The sequence below is a fragment of the Girardinichthys multiradiatus genome, chromosome 4 (genome assembly GCF_021462225.1).
Source record: "Girardinichthys multiradiatus isolate DD_20200921_A chromosome 4, DD_fGirMul_XY1, whole genome shotgun sequence".
Lineage (NCBI taxonomy): Eukaryota > Metazoa > Chordata > Actinopteri > Cyprinodontiformes > Goodeidae > Girardinichthys > Girardinichthys multiradiatus.
The window spans coordinates 30,492,464-30,512,914 of NC_061797.1; the positions used below are offsets into that span (position 1 = coordinate 30,492,464).

Here is a 20,451-nt window from a genome sequence, read left to right on the forward strand (position 1 = left end):
AGAAACAACATCAACTAATTGCTTCTCAGCACTAATGTCAAAAAGATGAATGTCTGCTGTTGTAGCTTATTCCAGAGAGCCTGATATACAGAAAAACTATTGATCACAACATCCAAGTGAGCTGCTACTTCCTATATAAAAAAATAAACACAGATTTAGCAAATTGATAGAGTAAAAAAAAAAACAAGTTTTACTCACTTAAGAGGCGGAAACCGTGAATCCTGCATGACAGCACCAGGGGTGAGACCGAAGGCATAGGGGTTTCCCAGGAGGTGAGCAGGGACTGAGGGGCCACCTTTCTCCTGGGAGAAGCTCCCCTCCACACCCAGACGTTCCCTGCTGGCCCCACGGGGCCCCGAGTCAGCCTGCAGAGAGATACAGGGAAAGAATCTTGGTCATTGTTCGTTGGGACCTGTGACCGTCACGGTTGTCACTGCTCATGGAGCCAGTCCTTTGAGTGGGGAGATAGAAGAAATAATAGGCCTGTTTGTGGAGTGGCAGCCTTCCTCGCCCAATCTGCTTACCTCAGGCACTTTTATACAGTTTCTTACACAGCATCCTCTGTTAAAAACAGCCGGTTTTACATTTCCAATAGTAAAGGTATTTTAAAGCAGTAGAAGCAACTGAATAGAGGTGAAAAAAACAGTTTTTTCCCCACTAAACTAAACAAGAGTTGACATCCGTATGATCGATGAGGACAGCGATGTTGCTAGTGATGACAACTTTGATCTGAGATAAAAAGTTTGCGTCTGTGATTGTGTGCACAACAAAGTCCAAAAAGCTACATCCCGATGGCTCCCTTCCCATTTCTTGCCTCTTTTCCTTCACCTCCCTCCCCCCATTCCTCCTTTCCTTTTGGCAACAAGCCTTGTCTCAATTTTTCAATTTCACAACAAACACACACAGACACTGTTTCAGAGTTACAAAAGGCATCCCACTGCGTGAGTGGGAGTGTGTTTTCTGAAGCTTTGGTTTTCCTCGGCCTACAAACACAAGAGCAGAAGAGTGATTTTTACAGTCCTTCTAAGTTATACAAGGAAATTGCTCAAAGGAGGATGTACAGTCAAGGTTTTCCTGAGAAAGAAGGAACATTTATCACACATCTTGCAAAACCCGACTTGAAATTGGCAAGAGAACAAGTAGGAAGAGGAGAAAGAGGGGAGACAGGAAAGATCAAGATGAGGCAGTAAAGACAGTGAGCAGGAGGAGTTGGCAGTTCTTGAACCCAGTAAATTAACCTCTGGGCTCCCTGGGAGTAGAAGAAGACCTTACAGCAGTACCGCCGCCTCTCTCACCACTGCCTCTGATAAAACAAATCCCATTTACTGAACCATTAACTCCGCAGCTACTGACCCAGGCTGACACAGATGCGCCAACATCCAATCTTAAATGCCTCTAATGGTCAGACTCCTAACACGACCCTTTGTTTAAACCCCCTCTCTGCACTTTCCAGTAGTCTAATTCAGCTATTTACTCCAATCGGTTTGCTGCACTTCACTAAACACTGTGGCCCTCTATTCCCCCACCGAAGCAAGCACAGTCTCCTCAAACCCCAGTCCAGTCCAGACCCTTTCAAAGCTTTATGAGGACAGGGAGAAGGTGGACGTTCACAAATAGCCTCAGCAGCCATGTGGAAACTTGACAACAAAAACCATCCGAACAGTTTCGGATATGGTAAAGATTCAATATTTCTTCACTTGTTGATTCAATCATGTGAAAAGATTAAAACTGCTTGTATCGCATTTATTTCCAGTTACAATGTTGGAATAAATATGGCAATAGTTTTGGTAGCCTATGATGTATTCATGCGCCCTTGCTTCTGAATGGACTATTAAGAGGAAATTAATTGTTATACCCATCAGATGACCTCAAGGTCAGCTTTTGTTACAGGTCACCTGGTCCCCTAGGTTCATTTACAATCAGCCATAGGGGAGTGCAAACATTTTTGACTACACGGACACAGAGTAACTACTAATGGCTACTTTGACCCTGAATCAACATCCAATCATGCAACACAAAACAATGAGCAGAACATTCATCCTAGCGGTTTTACTCCGCAATGTTTTACTAAGAGAATGATCTGACTCTACACTGATTGCATGGACATGGATGAGAAGCTTAGGAGCAGCTAGGAGAAAAAAAGAGCTATAGACAGAGTGGCATGTCAGTCTGCAAAGCTCCAAACAGTAAGTGCACAAACGAGGTAAATCTTTATGCCTTCACCAATGAGAAGTTGCCATCTGGGAGCCAATGATGTCAAAACTCTGTTTAGTTTGGGTTAAAATCCCACATTTGTACATTAGGCCATACAAAGATGTACTGTGTTTAAGCATTCCCTCTATTTTTCGGACTGAAGTTACGGTTTCAAACCATAACATTTTCAGTTTAAAGTACTTTTAATGAGGTGATATTGCAATGGTACTGTTTAAAATTGCAATGATAATGCTGATATCAAGCCTGTGTTCTCCTCACTACTCTTTCATTTCCATTGTCACAATGTTCCCCACCACTCCCACAGAGGTTTCTGATCTTGGCTCCAAGATCTATATCGGTTGTGGGCAAAACAGACAGTCAAAGTGCATCTAAATGTTACTGGAACGTAAAGTTTCAATCCATGGCGGCTGAAATTAAATAGTCACATAAATCACACGTCTAAGCTCTCTCTAGCAGTTGTAGTAATGCACACACTCAGGTAGCAATGATGACTGCAATTCAATATATTGTGCAGTTCTATGCAGGTTGGAATATTTTGCAGCATTAGGAATAGTATTTTAATAGAAACATATAAATCATACATTTTGTTTTAATTTATTGCGAAAATACTGTAAAGCACTGTATTTTTCTAAAGGTTATCATATGGTCAGAATTTCATTCCGACCCATACCTAATGGACTGTGACTTGCAGAAATACGTACTTTAGAAACAGATAAGGATGCAGTTGGTGAAAAAAAAAAAAAAAAATCCCACACTGACAGCTCAGTTTTTACATGACTGGTACTATGCTGTACATCTACGCTGAGGAAACCCTTGCAGATATAACCTTAGGTTTCTTTTTTACCTTATTCTATTTACATACATACAGGTCATCAAGCTTCCATAATGAGGATCAGCCAAAAACTTGGATCAAAGCAAACATGAATCAAAACCCTACTGCCCACTGGTGATGAATCCATTTTGTAGTTAATGACCTCAGACTATCTGGTAACCAGCAGCTGGTATTAGAAAGCTGAAGCTGTGTTCGGCATCCTGCGTCAGACTATGTGTGCGTCAAAGAGCCACCTTTTTTACCACCACGACTGTGATGCAATTACTGTGAATTGGTCCAATCTCCAGACACAGATTGCCACTGAAATTGAATCAACTGTTCCTTTCTAACAATTTTCACACAAATCTTATAAGAGGCTGGAACAGCAATAATTAAGCTGCTGTCGCAGCAAAATAACCACCAAGGTTAACAAACAAGGTTTGATTTCTTGTTTTAACAACTTATAGGGTCACTAAAAGTGAGCAAATCCCTGTTCAACGTACAATACAGACAACAGGATGTGATGGCTATAACAAGGCATTGATCTGTATGAGATTCTCACAATATAACGTTGCATAAAAACAAAAAGGGGGTGTTTAAACAAAGATTTTAAACAATCTAAATGTTTTTATTTTAAAAACAGAGCAACATGCAATCCTACTGCTGTCAAAATAACATTGTTCTTTATGGTTATAATAATGCTGTTGATAAAATTCATGTACAGCTATTTTGACACACAATACACACCATTTATCATAAATATAGACTGCTTATTGTACAAAATATACATTTTTTGCATGTAGTGAACTGGTTAATTATTTGGGCTATCTGCCTTGCAGTCAGTTGCTTTACAGTCACATCAGTGGCAAATTTCTTACCTGTAGTTTTAAAATCACATCATGTTAATTGGAGTGATAGGTGGTGCTATTTAAGTTTCTACACTCTGACTGTCTGTGTTTTTCCCACGCGAAATATTTTGAAACAGCCAAATGTATCCTTCTTGAAAGCAGGGGAAAGGCTTAAGAACTTTCTTTCAGCCAGACGCCTGGCAGTGTGCAGCAACAGGTGGAGGAATGAAGTGCTGCATTAATTCAATTCATTTTAAATCAATTTATTTGCAAAGCACAGATTCACAACAAATCCCATCTCGAGGCACTTAATAAACCAATCAGGTTCAGTTTATTACATCAAACCCCACCTATTTACATTAAGTGATTATCTCTGCAGCAATACACCTGCTGAACGGGTATGTGACCACATTTTGATTGCATCGAGTCGTAAACTTTGCAGAAATCCCTCATACTGAGCATACACGAGCATTACTCCTTACTCTGTACATACATCCACTTTAAAACCTTGGTATACCTTGATTCGAGTAACTGACCAATGCCTAGTCATAAAATCTTCATGCAATACAACTACGACAATCTTTGTTAGTCTCTGTTTTCTGATCTCAGTCTTTGGGAATCAACATGACTGTATGTATACACCCTCAGAAGGGTATGCAAGGTGTAGGTGTAACAGGTCAGACCTCAGATAAGGCCTACACCACTTCGTCACTGCGGCATCTACATTTCCAACCAGCCATGCCATTTTGACTTCTTCCTAACTGAAAATGCACTATTCACCAGTAGCCCATCACTCTGCACACACTAACAAACACAAACACAAGCACTAAACTCTAAAGACACATCCATTAACAAACAACTCCCTCTGTGCCAGCCAGGCCCCTGTAACCCTCAGCGAGGGTGGGAGACTTTGCACATTGTAGAGTGCTCGTTTATGCCTCTCAGATGGAGCCATGAATCCAAATTGCCAATTATAAAGCAATTACAGGCAGCAGTGGGAGCAGACTCCCGCAGTCATTAAAGCAAAATGCCAACGCACCAAGGCCTCCCTACTTCACTGTGCTGCCTGTCACCCCCACCTCTGAAAGACAAACTCCTAACTCAGCCAGCGAGACACTAAAATACCCCTCTAATGCACAAAGGACACAAACATTTTTGCTCACAGAAAAAAGACGAGTGTTTATTTGACAGTCTGCGAAGGATTCAGACGACACACTTGTGCCTCTGAATAAGACCATTTTCTCTTTTTGTAACCATAGAGTGCTACCCTGTATTAGAAAAGACTGCTAGAACATCATCTTTGTGAAAACATATTTTCATGGTGTGTGCTTCTATGAGTGGCTTTTATAGTCCTGAGGTTCGCTTCATGGCTGCAGCAGAAACATTGGAGATGCCATGATGCCGGCTTTCATGACGCATTTCCCCTGCTGTCCCCCCCCAACCTCTGACCCCTCATCCTAACCTCTTGCCACCATTACCTCGCTTAGCCTCCTCATTCTTTGGCAATGTGGCCTTAAAATGCTTTTGGGGGCAGCGCAAACTCAGTGACCTGACCTCTGCAGTTTGAGCGTGACCTCCTGGATACGCAATCACAGCCGTTGTGCACAAACACACAAACATGCATACGCTTGAGAAATAGGAGCTCTACATGCACGGAGGTAAGGTGGGAGCTTTGGATGCTATATTTTTCCTACTGCTACATGAAACTGCGATGCTAAAGGAACAACAAATTGCTGAATTCTTTCTGAGAACAGACTCATCTATCCAGCCCCTCCTTACATTGGCTGACCCTTGAACTGCAAACGAGTCATTTTGACAAAGCTGTAGTTGCAGATTGCAAGGTTCAGGGGGGGTATCCAGGAGAGAGGACAATGGCCTGAATGCTACCACACATTGTTGCTAACCGACCTCATTGCCCAACCCTCACTGTCCCTTTTCTTGCTGTCCCCATGGAATTATCTAAATGTCTCAGAGAATTTCCACATGTTGCCAAGAGCTGTTCATAACCGTGCACTTGGCCTTAACCATTAGCCCTGAGCTGTGATAAGAAGGCTTAAAGCGAGGCCATAATCCATAATCCACTCCTTATCAAAGCAAGCAGCTCTCCCACTTTCTCTCTCCTCCACGACGCAACTAAAGAGTGCGCATCAGGTTGATGGGGCAAAGGAGGCATTGGACTGCTGAGGTGAAACGTGCTGGGGGTTAAGTTGGAGGGTTACCAGTCTTAACCCCAAGACTGGGTGAGACTAATCCAAGGCAGGAATGGGAGCGGGCCGACAGGGGCACAGATGTTAGCTGCCGTTGTTGCAGTCACCTCGCTGTCCCAGTGGCAGCTGGCATTGTTTACTGCATGTAGTCAGTGGGTTGGTGGAGCTACACTCACAGTCCTGTTAGCTATGTCACAGACAAATATGTCAAGTGTATACTGACACATTATGATCTGCAAGCCAGCAACAAAATCCACTGATGCTTAAAAAGCCCATCTGGATGTACTGCATGTGGTTTGTGCTTGGAGACAAGCTGAAGAATGAGAAGATTTGAACACTACAGTAAGAAGCAGGAAAAAAAGAATTGGAAGCAAGAAAGAGAAAAAAACAGACTCATCGTCAGTATGTGAATTTTTGAACATTATTTTACCTGCCGTCCCTCGTTCCTCCACAGGCCGTTGCTCGTCTTTGTTGGAGCAATGGTGACTACAGGTGGGGTATTTGGCACACTGTGGCCCACTGGGGGAACCAGGACAGGCCCCGGACCAAGGGGGCCCCTCTTGGGCGTACTGACTGGAGAGCTGTGGTTTGTGGCTGGTGAGGAGACGGGAGACGACTCGCTGCTGATGGAGGATGCAGCTGGACACAAAGACAACACGAATAAAGTCAGAGAAATATCAAATATTGATATGTAAAAAAATAAATAAATCTAAATTGCAGATGTAACAACTCAAACAAATGACACACTCCCATATTTAGTTTTTTATAAAACTGTTCACACCTATTGAATCTTTTCATTTTCTGTCAAATTACATACCTAAAAAGGACAACGTATTTTATTAGAATTTTATGTGATAGGCATAATGGAGGGCATAATTATGAAGTGGAAAGAATATTATGTATGGTTTTAAATGCTTTTTACGTTTTTACATGTTTCCCAAGTGTGGTATGCACATTTAGAGATAAAAATGTTCACCCTTCATCGTTGCAATATAATTCAAGCTCACTCAGATTGGCTTGAGAGCTCTGAACAGAAATTCTCACAGAAATTCTCAGTGGGATTTTGATCTTCACTTTGACTTCACCATTCTAACTCATGAACATGCTTTGATTCGAATCAATCCATTGGAGCTCTGGTTGTATTTTTATCGTTTTGCTGAACGCTTATTTCAACCCCAGTCACGAGCCTTTTTGCAGCCTCTAAAAGGATGTCTTCCAGGATTGTCTAGTATTTAGCTTCATCAAACTTCCCATCAACTCTGAACAGTTTCCTTGTCCCTGCTGGAGAAACGTATTCCCCATGGCATTATGTTGCCACCACCCTGTTTTACTGTGAGGATGGTGCGTATAAGGTAAATTTTCATGGTACTTGGCACGTAGGCCAAAAAGTTCAGTTTTGTTCTCATTTGACCAGAGCACCTTCTTTTACATGTTTGCTTTGACCCCTAAATAGCTTGTCACAAACTGTATGCAAGACTGCATGGTCTTTATGATGCTCTTTGTTCTGCTTTAATATCAATACCAATACTGTATGTATATGTGATGCTTACAGGCACATAAGTGCCCACCATCGCCTTCGTCTTTCCTCCATCCATACACATGCACAGCAGGTGATGAAAAGCTAGTCCAATGAGCTCCTCTGCTGTGATGTAGCTGTGCAACATTAACAAAGCCCTCCAGGGAAACCCTGTAGCGCAGGGTCAGAGACTGGTCACATGCCTCACTTTCAACATATCTTGCTTTCTCTCTCCCAGGCTACAAAAACCTCTAATATGATGTACCCACATTCACATGCTTTTGTTTAGACTTTCATCCTCCTAACCGTAACAACCTCTGCTCCATTAACCTTCTGTGGCTCCCAACCAAATCCTCTCTCTACTCTGTTCCTGTCTTCTAGCTTTTTTACTGATAAGCTGTCATTGTTCTTCTACAAGCCTCCCCCTTTTCCTATGATGGTACAGTGTGATGTATATCACCTACTCTCAGAGGAAGTACAGCATTACACAGTTAAACTGGGTCACAACCTGCGCGGTTGGACGGCGCTGCCGAAAGGACAATGAGAGGTGAGTGTTTTGGCGCACTATTTTGAGTAACAGCCTGCTTACTTCAAATTTATAAAGAGCAGAAACCCAGGGCCAGTTTTATGTCTGTCTCCTATCTAAATTTCTTCTCTGCTTTGGTTTCCATGGCAACATAACCATAATAACAGACATCGTCATCTCACGATAGGTGCCGTGAAGACTCAGGAGGATTTTACACCCCTCGGACAGACTATAACCATTAAATAGTAGAAGCGATCAATGATGGCAGCGAGGTGATTTCTACCTTAAAACAAATCTATGCGGGAGGAGCCGTGTGGCGGGACTGGCAGGGGACAGCATGATGGTAGTGACACGTGTGGAGTGACATGAAAATGAAAAATTATAGGAGCTGGGAGAGACCAGAGAGGAAAGCAGAGATAAGGGGTGCAGATGGGTGAATGGTGGATAGGGTTGGGGTTGAGGCAGTCATATCTTGTCTGCACAATGGCAATTAGTGGCCTAATCCCCCCCCCCTCACCTCAGAGAGCCATTACTCTCCCCTACAAGACTAGGCCAATCAATAGCAGCCCACTCAGCCTGGGGAACAGAGCTACACTTAATACAGCTCTAGTGTCACAGCCTATTCAATCATCACACACACATGCACACTCGCAACATGCATACACAAGGATGGGGAAGCAAATAAAGCTGGAGAGGGGGGAGTTGGAGAGAGGAAATGATGGTGGTAGTGGTGCGGGAGGGGGGATCACAGTGATAGTCTACTGCTAAGCAACAGACCTGCACTACATCTACCCCCACCTCCCCTTGGCACCACCCTACATCTCCTCTTCATTGTGGAGGCAGTACAGACCAAAGAAGAGGCAGGGCAGATTAAATAATTAAGAGCAGGAAGGGAAGCAAGTAAGGGAAGGGTGGAAATAAAAGAGGCAAGAGCCTTCAACCAACAGCTTCATTCTCTTCTCTCTGCTTGGTGAATCTGCGCACACTTCAAAGCATCCTTCCTCAATGAGTTTCCACATTATACAAGAGCGGAAAAAACAAAAACACACCTTTCTTACAGTACCCCTACACATACCACCTCTTCCTACCCCCTACTTCATTCACCTTCTGTTCAAACGTGGAGCCTGCCAACCAGACGCTGATTGAGATTTCTATTAGACTGGATACATTACATCATTCAAAATTACTCACACCCCTTTAACTGTAACATTTTGTTATCTAACAGCTACAAACTTCATTTCATCGGGGTCTAACGTAGTTGTGCATTACTGCAACGTAAAAAAAAAAAAAAAAAAAAACCGTACAAAAAGTTTTCAATTGTCTGATTTAATACAATGTAAAAATAACCTCTTGCTACTATTACACCTGCAAGGGTATCTCTACCAGCTCTGCACATATACGGACAGAAATTGTTGCCCATTTTCTTTGCAAAATGGCCCATTCTCAGTCAGATGGAGATCATCTGAGAACATTAATTTTTTAAGTCTTGCCAAAGATTATGTTGGTTTAGGCCTAGGCCATTCAAACACATGAATATGCTTTAATCTAAATCATCCAAATCATCACCTCTGGCTACATGTTTAGGGTCATTGTTATAATAAAAGGTGAACCAGTGTCAAGTTTTTTGCCATCTTTAACAGGTTTTCTTCTAGATTTGTCCTGTATTTAACTCCATCAATCTACCCATCAGCTGTGACCAGCTTAATGTCTCTGCTAAAGAAAAGCATTGCCAAAGCAGGTACTACCTCTTTCATTTTTGTGTATATGCCTATTTGGTGCTTCTCTGAATAATGATCTCCTTTCTCAGCTAGTTTAGGTGCATTCATGGCTTGCTGTTTGCAGTTGTGCCATATTAATATTTTCAATATATGTTACACTTGGGATACTATCCCTGACCTTTCTACTGTGGTCAATGGTCTTTATGATGTTTTATGATTCTGTTAATGAACTAATGTTCTCTAATAAACCTCCCAGGCCTTCACAGACCAACTGTATTTATACTAAGATAAAATTACACAAAAAGGTCCACACTTCAGATTTTTATTTGCAAAACATTTTCAAAGCAATGTATCACTTTCCTTTTACAATTAAGCACTACTTTAGTGTATCACACTAAATGCATTGCGTTTGTGGTTTAAATGTGAAAATGTTCAAGGGGTGTGAATACTTTCACCAGTTTATTTCTTTCTTCATCCTTCTGCTTCCACCCTTTTATGCACTTCCCACTGTTCCTCAAGTCTTTATCGTCCTCTTTAAGATTTCCTTGCGGACCATTATCAACCATCCTCTTCACCAGTGCCTCTCCCTCTCATCATGCTACCATGTGATAGGACCAAAATCCTGCACCCAAAACATGTGACTGGCATCACCATGGTCTCAATGCTGCCATATGCTCCTCCCCTTCTATCTATAGAGAGAAGATGGCCACACACACTGGGCCTGCAGGGAGCTGGAAGAGCAAGAACGATCATCATCCCCAGGGTATAAAACAGGCTCGTCAGCTCTCAACCTGCACTTCATTAACAGCACTGACTGTCACTTTCTTGATATGTTGGGGTGCATGCTGCGTGATGATGGAGTCTGTAGGGGGGTTACAGGGAGAAAGAAATTTTTGGAGGAGGAAGACATTGAAGGAAAGAGGAACAAAAGAGATAAGGGGAGAATCCTGTCTCAGTACCTAGCTCTATTATGATTAATGTGAAGGTTCTTTCTCAATCGCCTCCTCTATTACCAGTCCCCATTCTCTCCGAGTGTTTCCATACTTGATTGCTCAAGCTGATCCACATGCACACACACAATCAGGGAGCAGAAGCAATAAACAAACCAAGCAATCTGTGGTCAGAGGCTGTGGCCAAGTGTCTGTGCATAGCCAATACATTTTACATTAACCAGTGACCCCATACACACAAAAAACTACCACAAGTCTTCTGTGGGTCCTTTCATTCAGACACCGACTCTGCTGGCTGTCCCTCGATAGGATTTTAGGAGAAACGCACAAAAAGGGCTTTGATGTTGCCACACCCCACCCAGACCACTGCCAGCACCACCATCACCTCTGTCAAAACAGCCGGGAAGGCATACTTCTCATCCTGCCAAGAAGTGGCTTCTGTCCTCCACCCCCTCCACCAACACACCCTCCTTACCCCACCTCCACACCCCTCCCTCCCAGCATGCATTACAACAACATCAGCACTTAATTAAACAGTCCATTTCACACCTGGTGTGCATAGCAGTGCCCAGCCAGCCCTGCATCCATATGCCACCCCAACCACCACAAGCCTCAACACGTGCACTCTTAACACACAAATGCACGCTGATGCACACAAGCGCTGCACACACCTGCTACTACAGTCTTGGACATGCACTGACAACACAACACAAAGCCTGTAATCTGCATCAACGAGTTGGGGGGAGGGAAAAACATGCGCACGCACGCACACACACACACACACACACAGTATGCGTGTTGCTGTGCCAATGAGAGAAAGGAAGATGGTACAAGATGGCGGGTGGAAATAAGAGAAGCAATACTGAGTGCTTTCTGCTGACTGTACAAACTGTACATACAGCTAAATAATGCCTCATTTGTGATCATAGTCATGAGAAGTGTGCAAAGAAAGACCGGGGGAAGGTAAAGGAAATGAGCTTGTTTGTGGTGTTTCAGGGACAGTAACAGCCTGAAGGGTTTCTGCCTTTCAGAAACACACACACAAAAACAGACACACTGAGCACAGCAAGGCTGTGCAAGCTCCAGGCAGGCTCCAGATGGAGAGGTCAGAGACGCACTGCCCTGCTGTCCCAGCATGCTCTGGGCTCCCAGAAACAAGGGAAGCCTCAGGCCACACACATGCACTCCAACACACACACCCACACACACACTTAATAACAGACACTCCTGGTTTTCACAAATCTACTTATTACTTCCTAATCCTTTTATCTACCTAGTTCAGTTCATTCCATCTACTCTGAATACCTTTATTCTCCCTCACTTCATGTTCTCTCCAGCTGTAAAACTCTTGTCGTGTTTATGTGTCTAAGCAGAGTGGAGAAGAAACAACCGAGATGATTAAACCCAGATCGGCTTAATTAATCAGATATCAGGAGGTCTGCTTTTGCGAGGCAGCGTGCTGGCTGCGTCTGCGCTGGTTTGCTTACACATGTGAGCGTACGCCGGATAAGAGTGTCCTTTATGCTGCTCCGATACTCATTATCCATCACCTCCCCTCTTCAGCACAGCTCTCAATTCACAGAGCTATTCATTATGCTTGCCTCAGACAAGCGAGGACGTATGTGCCTGTGTGCGTGTACACACGGGTGTGTGGGTGTGTTTAGAAACAGCAGCCGTGCTCCGGGTCTTAAATCAGTTCACCGACTGGTCGCTGTGATACTGGTGCTCAAACTGAACTAATTCCTTAAAACCTTAGAAGTTGAGTCATGACATCTCTCATACGTATATTGCCCCTGAAAGCATACACCACAGGCTGAAAAAGAGAAGAAGAGGCTGAGTCAAAAGGTAATGAAAGGACAGCAGGCTGCAGCATGCAAAGAAATCACAAGGCTTATACCATTGCAAAGACAACTGTTTATACATGTGGGGGTGTTTGGGTGTGTGTTAGCTATAAATACAGACTCTGTAGACAGAAAAATGACTTCAGCTCAGGAGCCATATGACTCTCTGCCCACCCTGGAAACACAAAGCTTCCTACACAGGCAGTTGCACCCATCTGTATGCCCGACAGCTGAGTCACAGACACCTCACTACCTACTCCAACCAGACTGGGCAGTCCTTGGAGATAACAAAGGCAATGTGCTTTTAGTAACAAGGAGGTACATCTGCTCACTGTATGACAAAGGGAAAATGGCAGCTCTTTCTTATGCCAATTGCGAATTACCAACAGCTCTTTGCACATCTCACAAAGCATAAAACAAAAATATTAAAATCATTAGTATTAAAAAGGGGACATGCAAGGGAAATAAGGTGGAACATTTTGAATGAAAAGAAATGGGTTCTTTAGAAAAGTAAAATGCAGCATTGAATTTTTGAGATGAATTTTGTGTTTGACAGAGCAACAGTCAGAAAGCGATATGCCTGACATCCAAGGCTAAAGCAGAGTGGAGATATACAGGTGGGAAAGCTGACTCTGACTGTATTAGGGTAATAAATTATCTGAGGGGTTCTGGGTCCCAGACTTTGTTGGGTTGGGGAGCAGGGTATCCAGGGACAGCAAACTGGGAGGGTTCCCTGTGATTTAGGAGCAGCAACAATGTTGTGAAAGATCGGGTAGCGTGGCTTCCTTAGTGCCAAGGCCAATGGAGCAAAGATTTTCCTTTTCAAAGGCACTTGAAACATTTCAACCAGACCTTTTCTAGCCCACCCGTCCATCACAGATCAAACCCAATCAAGGGAAAACAGATAGATTCCAATCTCTGGGTGGTTGATCGGGTGCATGACCAATGGGAAAAACACTGCAATTGTCTTTCATCTCTTTAAAAGGACTTTAAACTGTAAGAACAGTATGATGGAAGCTTTCTCAATCTGTTGCAGTCTGATGAGTAAATCTCTATCAAAAGGGAAACATAAAAATGTTGCATATGAACCAGAATGAAGTGTTTCCTTTATACAGAGCCATTAGATATATGGAAATTCTGCTCTTATGACGACGAACCAAAGAGTCAAGAGATACAGTGACAAGTGCATCCAAGCGTACGGACTCACACAGTGCATTAAATGGGTCAACTAGAGAGCCTCCTCATCATACCATGTATCTCCAGGGACAATATCAGGTTCAATACAGCAGGGATACAACATGATTCATATTGGCAGTACTAACCAGAGTTTGTAGATAATAAATCAAAAATGGCAAAAATATTCCATCATTCTCAGTAATAGAACCTTCTTTCTTCCTAAAAGAACATCAAACATCCACTAAAGCAGGAATCAACCTTAGCCACACCAGATTTGACTTTTACCTCGAGGTTCTTCTGCCTGTTTTGCCAGTTTACGTAGGGCTGCGGCGAATCCGGAGTGGGCTGACTGGGCAGCTGGGCTTCCATTTGCTACGATGGAACCGTTAATAGGTGACGGGGTGAGGGGGCTGACCGTCGCCGTGGTACGTGTCGCTGTGGAGATCATTCCTAACGATGGTGACTTTGGCTCATGGCTCATGCCTAAAGAAGCAGACAAAAAGAAAGGAGGTTGGGAAATATTAATTGTGTGCTACCAACAAGAGATCAATTCCTGTCCTACTCAAGCAAAAAAATGCCACTTTGCCTTTAAAATAGCTTCCACAGAAATGATTGTCAGAGGAACAATGCAGACAAACATAAGTGAGAAAGGCTGTTAGGCTGTTTCCTTTGATACAAAGTCAGGTGAAGCAGATTTTGATGGTGGGTATCTGTGACAGCCAGAGAGGGTATGGATTCAGGGTCGTACATCTTATGGTCAGAGGTGTATGGTTGGGGGGGGGGGGGGGGGGGGAATTCGCGCATGGCCACCAGAGGCCCACTGTCAAAATTTACAGAAAAACTCTACTGAGCATGCTCCAACCATCCTAACCTGACTCTTTCTTGCAGTAAAAGCCATAAATGCGAGCAAACTCACATCCAGAGCTATGGGTCTTCCAGACAAACATTCAAAAAAAAAAAAAGAGCTTGATTTGTATAAAAATGTAATGCTAAGGAAGAATACGAATGAACCAGTATAAGATTCTCACAGCATGATAATCTTGATGGTTCCGTGATAATAACACGCAGACTTAAGGTTGCCTAACCAGCACATAGCTTGCGACTGTAGTTTTAAGTTAATGATGGAACTCCTTTAGTTTCCACACGAGTTTTTTTTTGCAACATTTTCTGACGGCAAAAATGTATGAGAAATACAAATGTGTCAAGGAGGCTTGTTCTGGCTGATACCAATTTCCGGCTTTCTTTATGGTTTGACCTGTGGATTCTGATTTTTTTTCTTAAGGAGTAAACACAAACAAATAGAAAACAAAAATGTGCTGCAGGTTCATCAATAACTTTTTAAAACATCAAATCTTTAAACTAGTTACTGATCCATGCATATAATAAAGACAAATGTTTAAAAACAAATGCACACAGGGAAACGCTGTATTTAAATTGTTTTTGAAACAATATAAAGTACATGTGAAAAGAAAAGGTTAGCAAATATGAAAAAAGATCAGATTTAAGCAAGTTTTGTGGTGAATAGAGGGTTTTGATAGTGTGAAGAGAGCTGTCCCTTTCCTTCCTGTACATGCATGTGTGTGTCTGTGTGTGTCTTGTAAAATGAACCATGCTGACAGCCTATCTGTTAGTGGAATCCCTAAATGCCAGAGCGGAGCCTGATAGCTCTACGTGCTCAGGCAAAAAAATAAACACACTCACAAATAGGGGTGGCTCAGAGGACAATATAAGTTCAGACAAGTGTAGGTTCAGCGAGCTAGAAACATTAACATTAAAATACATATCCTGGGAACCATTAAAATAAAAGCCCCCAAAAAACTGGTGAATCAACATCCACTGAAATCTTTTAGCAAACACCATCACTTTCATTAAAGATTTAAAAGAAAAACTGCAAAATATGAGCTGCTTACTGCTGATAGACCAACACCAAAATTAGATAAGTAGGAGTTATATCTGGGTTTATCCCAGAGGTTGAGAGAGCTATAAAAAGATCACGTTCCCTCCTGAGAAGAGGGCAGAAGCTCAGCACCCTGTGAGTGTTTAAGCAGACACACACACAAACTCACACACATGGTAGCAAGTGAGAAATGAGATGGTGAATAGCATTCCCAACACCTCTCGAGTTGTCCTGCCTGTAACCTCCCAGTTACCCAGTGCACTTTGAATGAACCCAGTAAACAATTAATAAAGGAATCAACAATGCCTACTGTCTGCACAGCAAACGGCACTGCTGAATAAACCCTCAGTCCAGCAGCCCGCCTTTGTCAAGACAATGCACTAGCACTACAGGCTACTTTCTCTCGCAGAAGATTCTGTCTGAAAAAGTCGGATACGGAAGTGAAAGAAATCTATCCTCAACTTTCTGAGAGACTAACCTGCCACAGAGTAATAAGCAAGAGCACAGACAGGCAAATTAACAGAGCGAGAGATGAGACATACAAGAGCTTGATAAATGCACACATCTAGAGGTCTAGCAGCGGGTCATGAATCCCTCCGTGAGATCAAAAAGCGGATGGTGTGAGCGTCTTACTGCACAAAGAAGCGGAGCCGCCTTGATCCCCCGCGGCTGCATCTTCACGTTGAGCCCATCCCAACACACGCCGGTAGCCACCAACACCATCTTCCTGCACTCCTCTTTCTATCTCCTCTTTGCCATCAACCCGCACCCTCCTTGCCAGCCTGCCTTCCTGCCTCTCGCAGACTGTTTAAAAGCTTATCTAACAAAGCAACACACTACACAGCCTGCCTATCTCTCCCCTCCCTGCTCAAGTGCTCTCCCCAAGTGAGAAAACAGAAATTCTTAGGCTAGCAGCTGCTGCGATGTCACATGACCTCGTCCCCGTGCCCCCGCCCTCTCTTCCTCACTTCTCCTCCTCCCCTCTCAACCTATAATTCCTCAGCCATTTGTAGATAACAGACACAGGCATGCATACCCTGCCAAGGCGAAGTGGAGGAGGGGGAAGGGATGGAAGACAGGGGAGAGCGCTCGGTTGATCACTACATGTGACCCCATTGCCAGGGAGCGTCACTCAGACGGAGTGTGTGTGTGCATAGACATGGATGGGTGGGAATCTGTAGGTTACTTACACATGTGAACCGCCCCACATCGAGCAAAAAACAAAAAAAGATTACATGTCTTGACCTGTGTCAAGTCCGACTGCTTGGTAAAGAAAGCCTTTTGTATTCGAGTATTCATCTCTTAAAATAACACAACACTCCATCTGGAAATAATAAAGAAATTATGCTCTCTTAACTGAACATTTAGTATTACCCTCAAACAAGGAAGCTATGTCAAAAATGCGGACCGGCTATCTAACCGACACACAAAAGACCCTGATAGGGTTTCCACACCAGCCCCCTCCACCCTGATAACAATTGCTTGTAAGTGTTCATGAGGTGGAGGGCTCAGGAAAAAGGGTGAAAGCGTGGGTTTGACTTCCCCTTCGTTGGTCCTGCTCTCATTGCAGGGGTGTGAATGAGTTGTTTCTTTAGTCATTTCCTCCTTCCGTCACTTTGCTGCTTTTCTCAGAAGAGTGATAGAGCATGTGACTGATAGAGATAGAGACACCCAGGCCAGGGTTGTACAGAAGACAGCCTCCTTAAAATACACCTCCATGTTTCCTACCTTTACTCCCCAATCTTAAAGTATCCTGCTGGTTTGGGATAGTAGTGTCTGGTTAGCTCCTAGTTATTCGATAAAGGATTTCGTTTACAGAACATGATCTATGTGTAACTAATGTAAAACAAAAACAACATGACTTTATTGCTTTTATTTCCTGTTAATTTTCCTGCTCTTTCAAAATGGATTATGGATACATAGACTTCAGCAAAATTCTAGAATAAATATCTACTAAATTTAGTTACATTTCTCAAATGCTTTTGGGACAAAATGACATGCCTTTTTGCCATTCTGTTCTTCATAACTAGCTAATGCTAGCTGGTTAATTAGCCTGGGGTAGCCAGGGTGTTCCTCAATGGTTCACACATATGAAGATGGCTCTTTAATGTTTTTAGGATTGTTGAGATGTAAACGTATATGATTACGTAAGCGCAATTTTTTACTTTTTAAAACCTTGGTACAACAGTGACTGTGTATAGTGCCAACATAACTGATATCTAACATACCAGCAGGTAAGATTTTCTCTGTTTTGATGCACAATGTAGACAAGAAATAAATAAAATAAACGGGCAATTACCAAAAAAATAGAGCTATAATCAGAGTAGCAATAAATTATAAAATTATTGTCCAGGCACTGAATAATATTAGAAATGGGATTAAATATGGTCTAACCAATCAAGTACTCTCAAACCTCTCATCATTTTGCTTTTTATCAGCAGAAAAGCAACATACGAGCTAGGGCTGTCGTTTCACTCCAACTATTGAGAAATATTGTGATATGATGCAGTTTATGATGAGACATTTCTTAGGAATTTCCAGAAAAGTGAGCCAACCTTTACATATCGTCATTAGAGTTCTCTGTTCTTCAAGCATCCAGCAGATGGCATTGTGTTACAGTTAATCAGGCAGTGACACAGCATGGTGTCAGAGACCTTAAAGCCACTAATAAACAAAAGCAAAAACAGATTAAAAATAATACTGTTGGGGATTAAGCAAGCAACAAAGGCCAAATCCAGTACCGCAGATACAAATCCTAATGCAAAGCTCCTATAAATTAGACATTCTGTATCAGAGGGAAAATGAAATAATCATTTCCTGGCAACCTGGGGATAATCAGAGGTCTTCCTGATGCAATTAACTATTTGAGTGCTGCTACGCCCTCAGGGAAAACAGAACACGCCCCTGAAAGAAGAAGTTAGATTACAACAGACAGCATGTAAACAGGATACACCCATAAACACAACACTTGGTTACTTTTACAAACACACACATATTGATTGCTAAATGGCATACAGTAAACATACAGTTTTCACACCCAGCTGGGAAAAAAGCCGATCACCTACTCCTATATTCAAACACACTGACAGACACACACTCTGTTCCACCCTTTTGTTGTTGGAATGCATATTACCCTCTCTCTCTCTCTCTCACACACACACACACACACACACACGCACAGACATACACTCACACACAGGGCACACAATCCCCCTGGCTCCTGTGTGCCCTGGCCAGTAGAGAGATAATGCAATTGCAGCTCAAGCGGGTGGTTAATCTTTAACCAGGAAGGGATTTGCCTATCAGCTTGTTAAAACTAGCGCAGTACAGCTGGCCCATCAACGCGATCCAGTCACCAGGATGGCTTGACAAAGTCTAACACGGCAAGTGCACCACCTCTAGCTACTGTGTATTGATTGCACACACACACACACACACACACCAAAGATAAACCGTTTTATAGAGGCTTAGAAAAGCACACTTTAGCTCCAATACTGAGGCGCTGCTTAGGAACAGAGCCAAACCAGTGAGTGCCCTGCCCTCAAATGAGCAATAAAAATGTCTTGGCAATAAACTAGTTCGCACATCGAATACTTCTGCAGCGTTGTTCCTTTGTTCCACACCTACGTCCCTGTAATTACTTCTCTCAAACACGAGGCTTAATCACTGTTTTCTGATCATCCTTCCTGTAGTGTCAGAGCTACAGTTACCAGAAAGAAAAAACAAAACAAAAAAAAAACACTTACTGCTGCTTCAAATGTTATCCAAAACATTTCTTTTCTGCCATTAGGTCTGTAAAAATACATGTGAAGTCTCGAATAATAGAGATACACCGATCAGGCTTATCGTCGCTGGTGTCCCTTTCCGTTTTTCTGTAAGGTCTGACCTGCTGATCCTGATTATTTTTCTCGAATGAATGTAACACGTCAAGAGAAAACATTCACTGCAGGTTCTTTATTAGAGGTAGTAGATGAAAGTGAAGAAAGTACAAGATCATTCCTTTCTGTGCATTTAAGCAATATGTGCCTTTATTGGATTATTAAACAAAAAAGAGGCAACAAATTACATGTTGTTGGATGATTGAGGGGTTAAATGAAAGGCAAGAAAACAGCACTTAGATTTTCTCAGAATCAGAGCAAATTAGGGCCCGTTTCAATATCTGGCTGATTGATTTATGCATCCCCAAACTAAACAGGTTAGTTGAGGAGCTCCAGGTGACATCACACCAACCTCCAACAAGATATGAAGAAACAAAAACACAAACTACTCATTATGTTTTTTTGCATTCAAAAATAAAGGTGTCACTCAATAGAAGAGCGTTCCTCAGCCAGCAGCAGCAACTTCAACCATCCTGCTGAAAAGACTAAGTCACTCAGTTCTCGATGGAGGAGGGATTTTACAGTCGGCCTGGCGAGAACATGTCAGCACGGATGGTTTGCTGAGAATGTGCTGACAGGTGATTAAAAAGCCTGCGAAAAAGGTATTTAAGAAGTCAGTCGATCATCAAGGAACCTTCAGGCATAATACAAAGAAATTAAACAAAATGAGGTTGCCTAAAAATAACCAGTGAAACAAAAATGTGGATGAAACCAACCAAGCAGAACGAGATGTAACATAGGCCAAAGTCACTCCTACTATAACTGTAACTGACTGAGTAACCACAGGAAGCACAACTTTGTGGCTGACAAAAATCAACTACTTAGGTGACAAACTGCTGATAACTAACACTTGTGTACCGAAGCTGCAA

General features: G+C 42.7%; 1 protein-coding gene across 1 annotated transcript in view; it reads right to left on the reverse strand.

Moving 5' to 3' along the window:
* gse1b (Gse1 coiled-coil protein b) overlaps nucleotides 1-20,451 on the reverse strand; it is a 37,400-nt gene that overhangs the window by 13,830 nt on the left and 3,119 nt on the right. The window contains exons 2-4 of the mRNA XM_047362896.1: nucleotides 14,093-14,290; nucleotides 6,511-6,719; nucleotides 199-365 (exon numbers count right to left, since the gene is read on the reverse strand). Of these exons, the coding sequence (XP_047218852.1) occupies nucleotides 199-365; nucleotides 6,511-6,719; nucleotides 14,093-14,290 (574 nt within the window). The remainder of the gene's footprint in view (nucleotides 1-198; nucleotides 366-6,510; nucleotides 6,720-14,092; nucleotides 14,291-20,451) is intronic.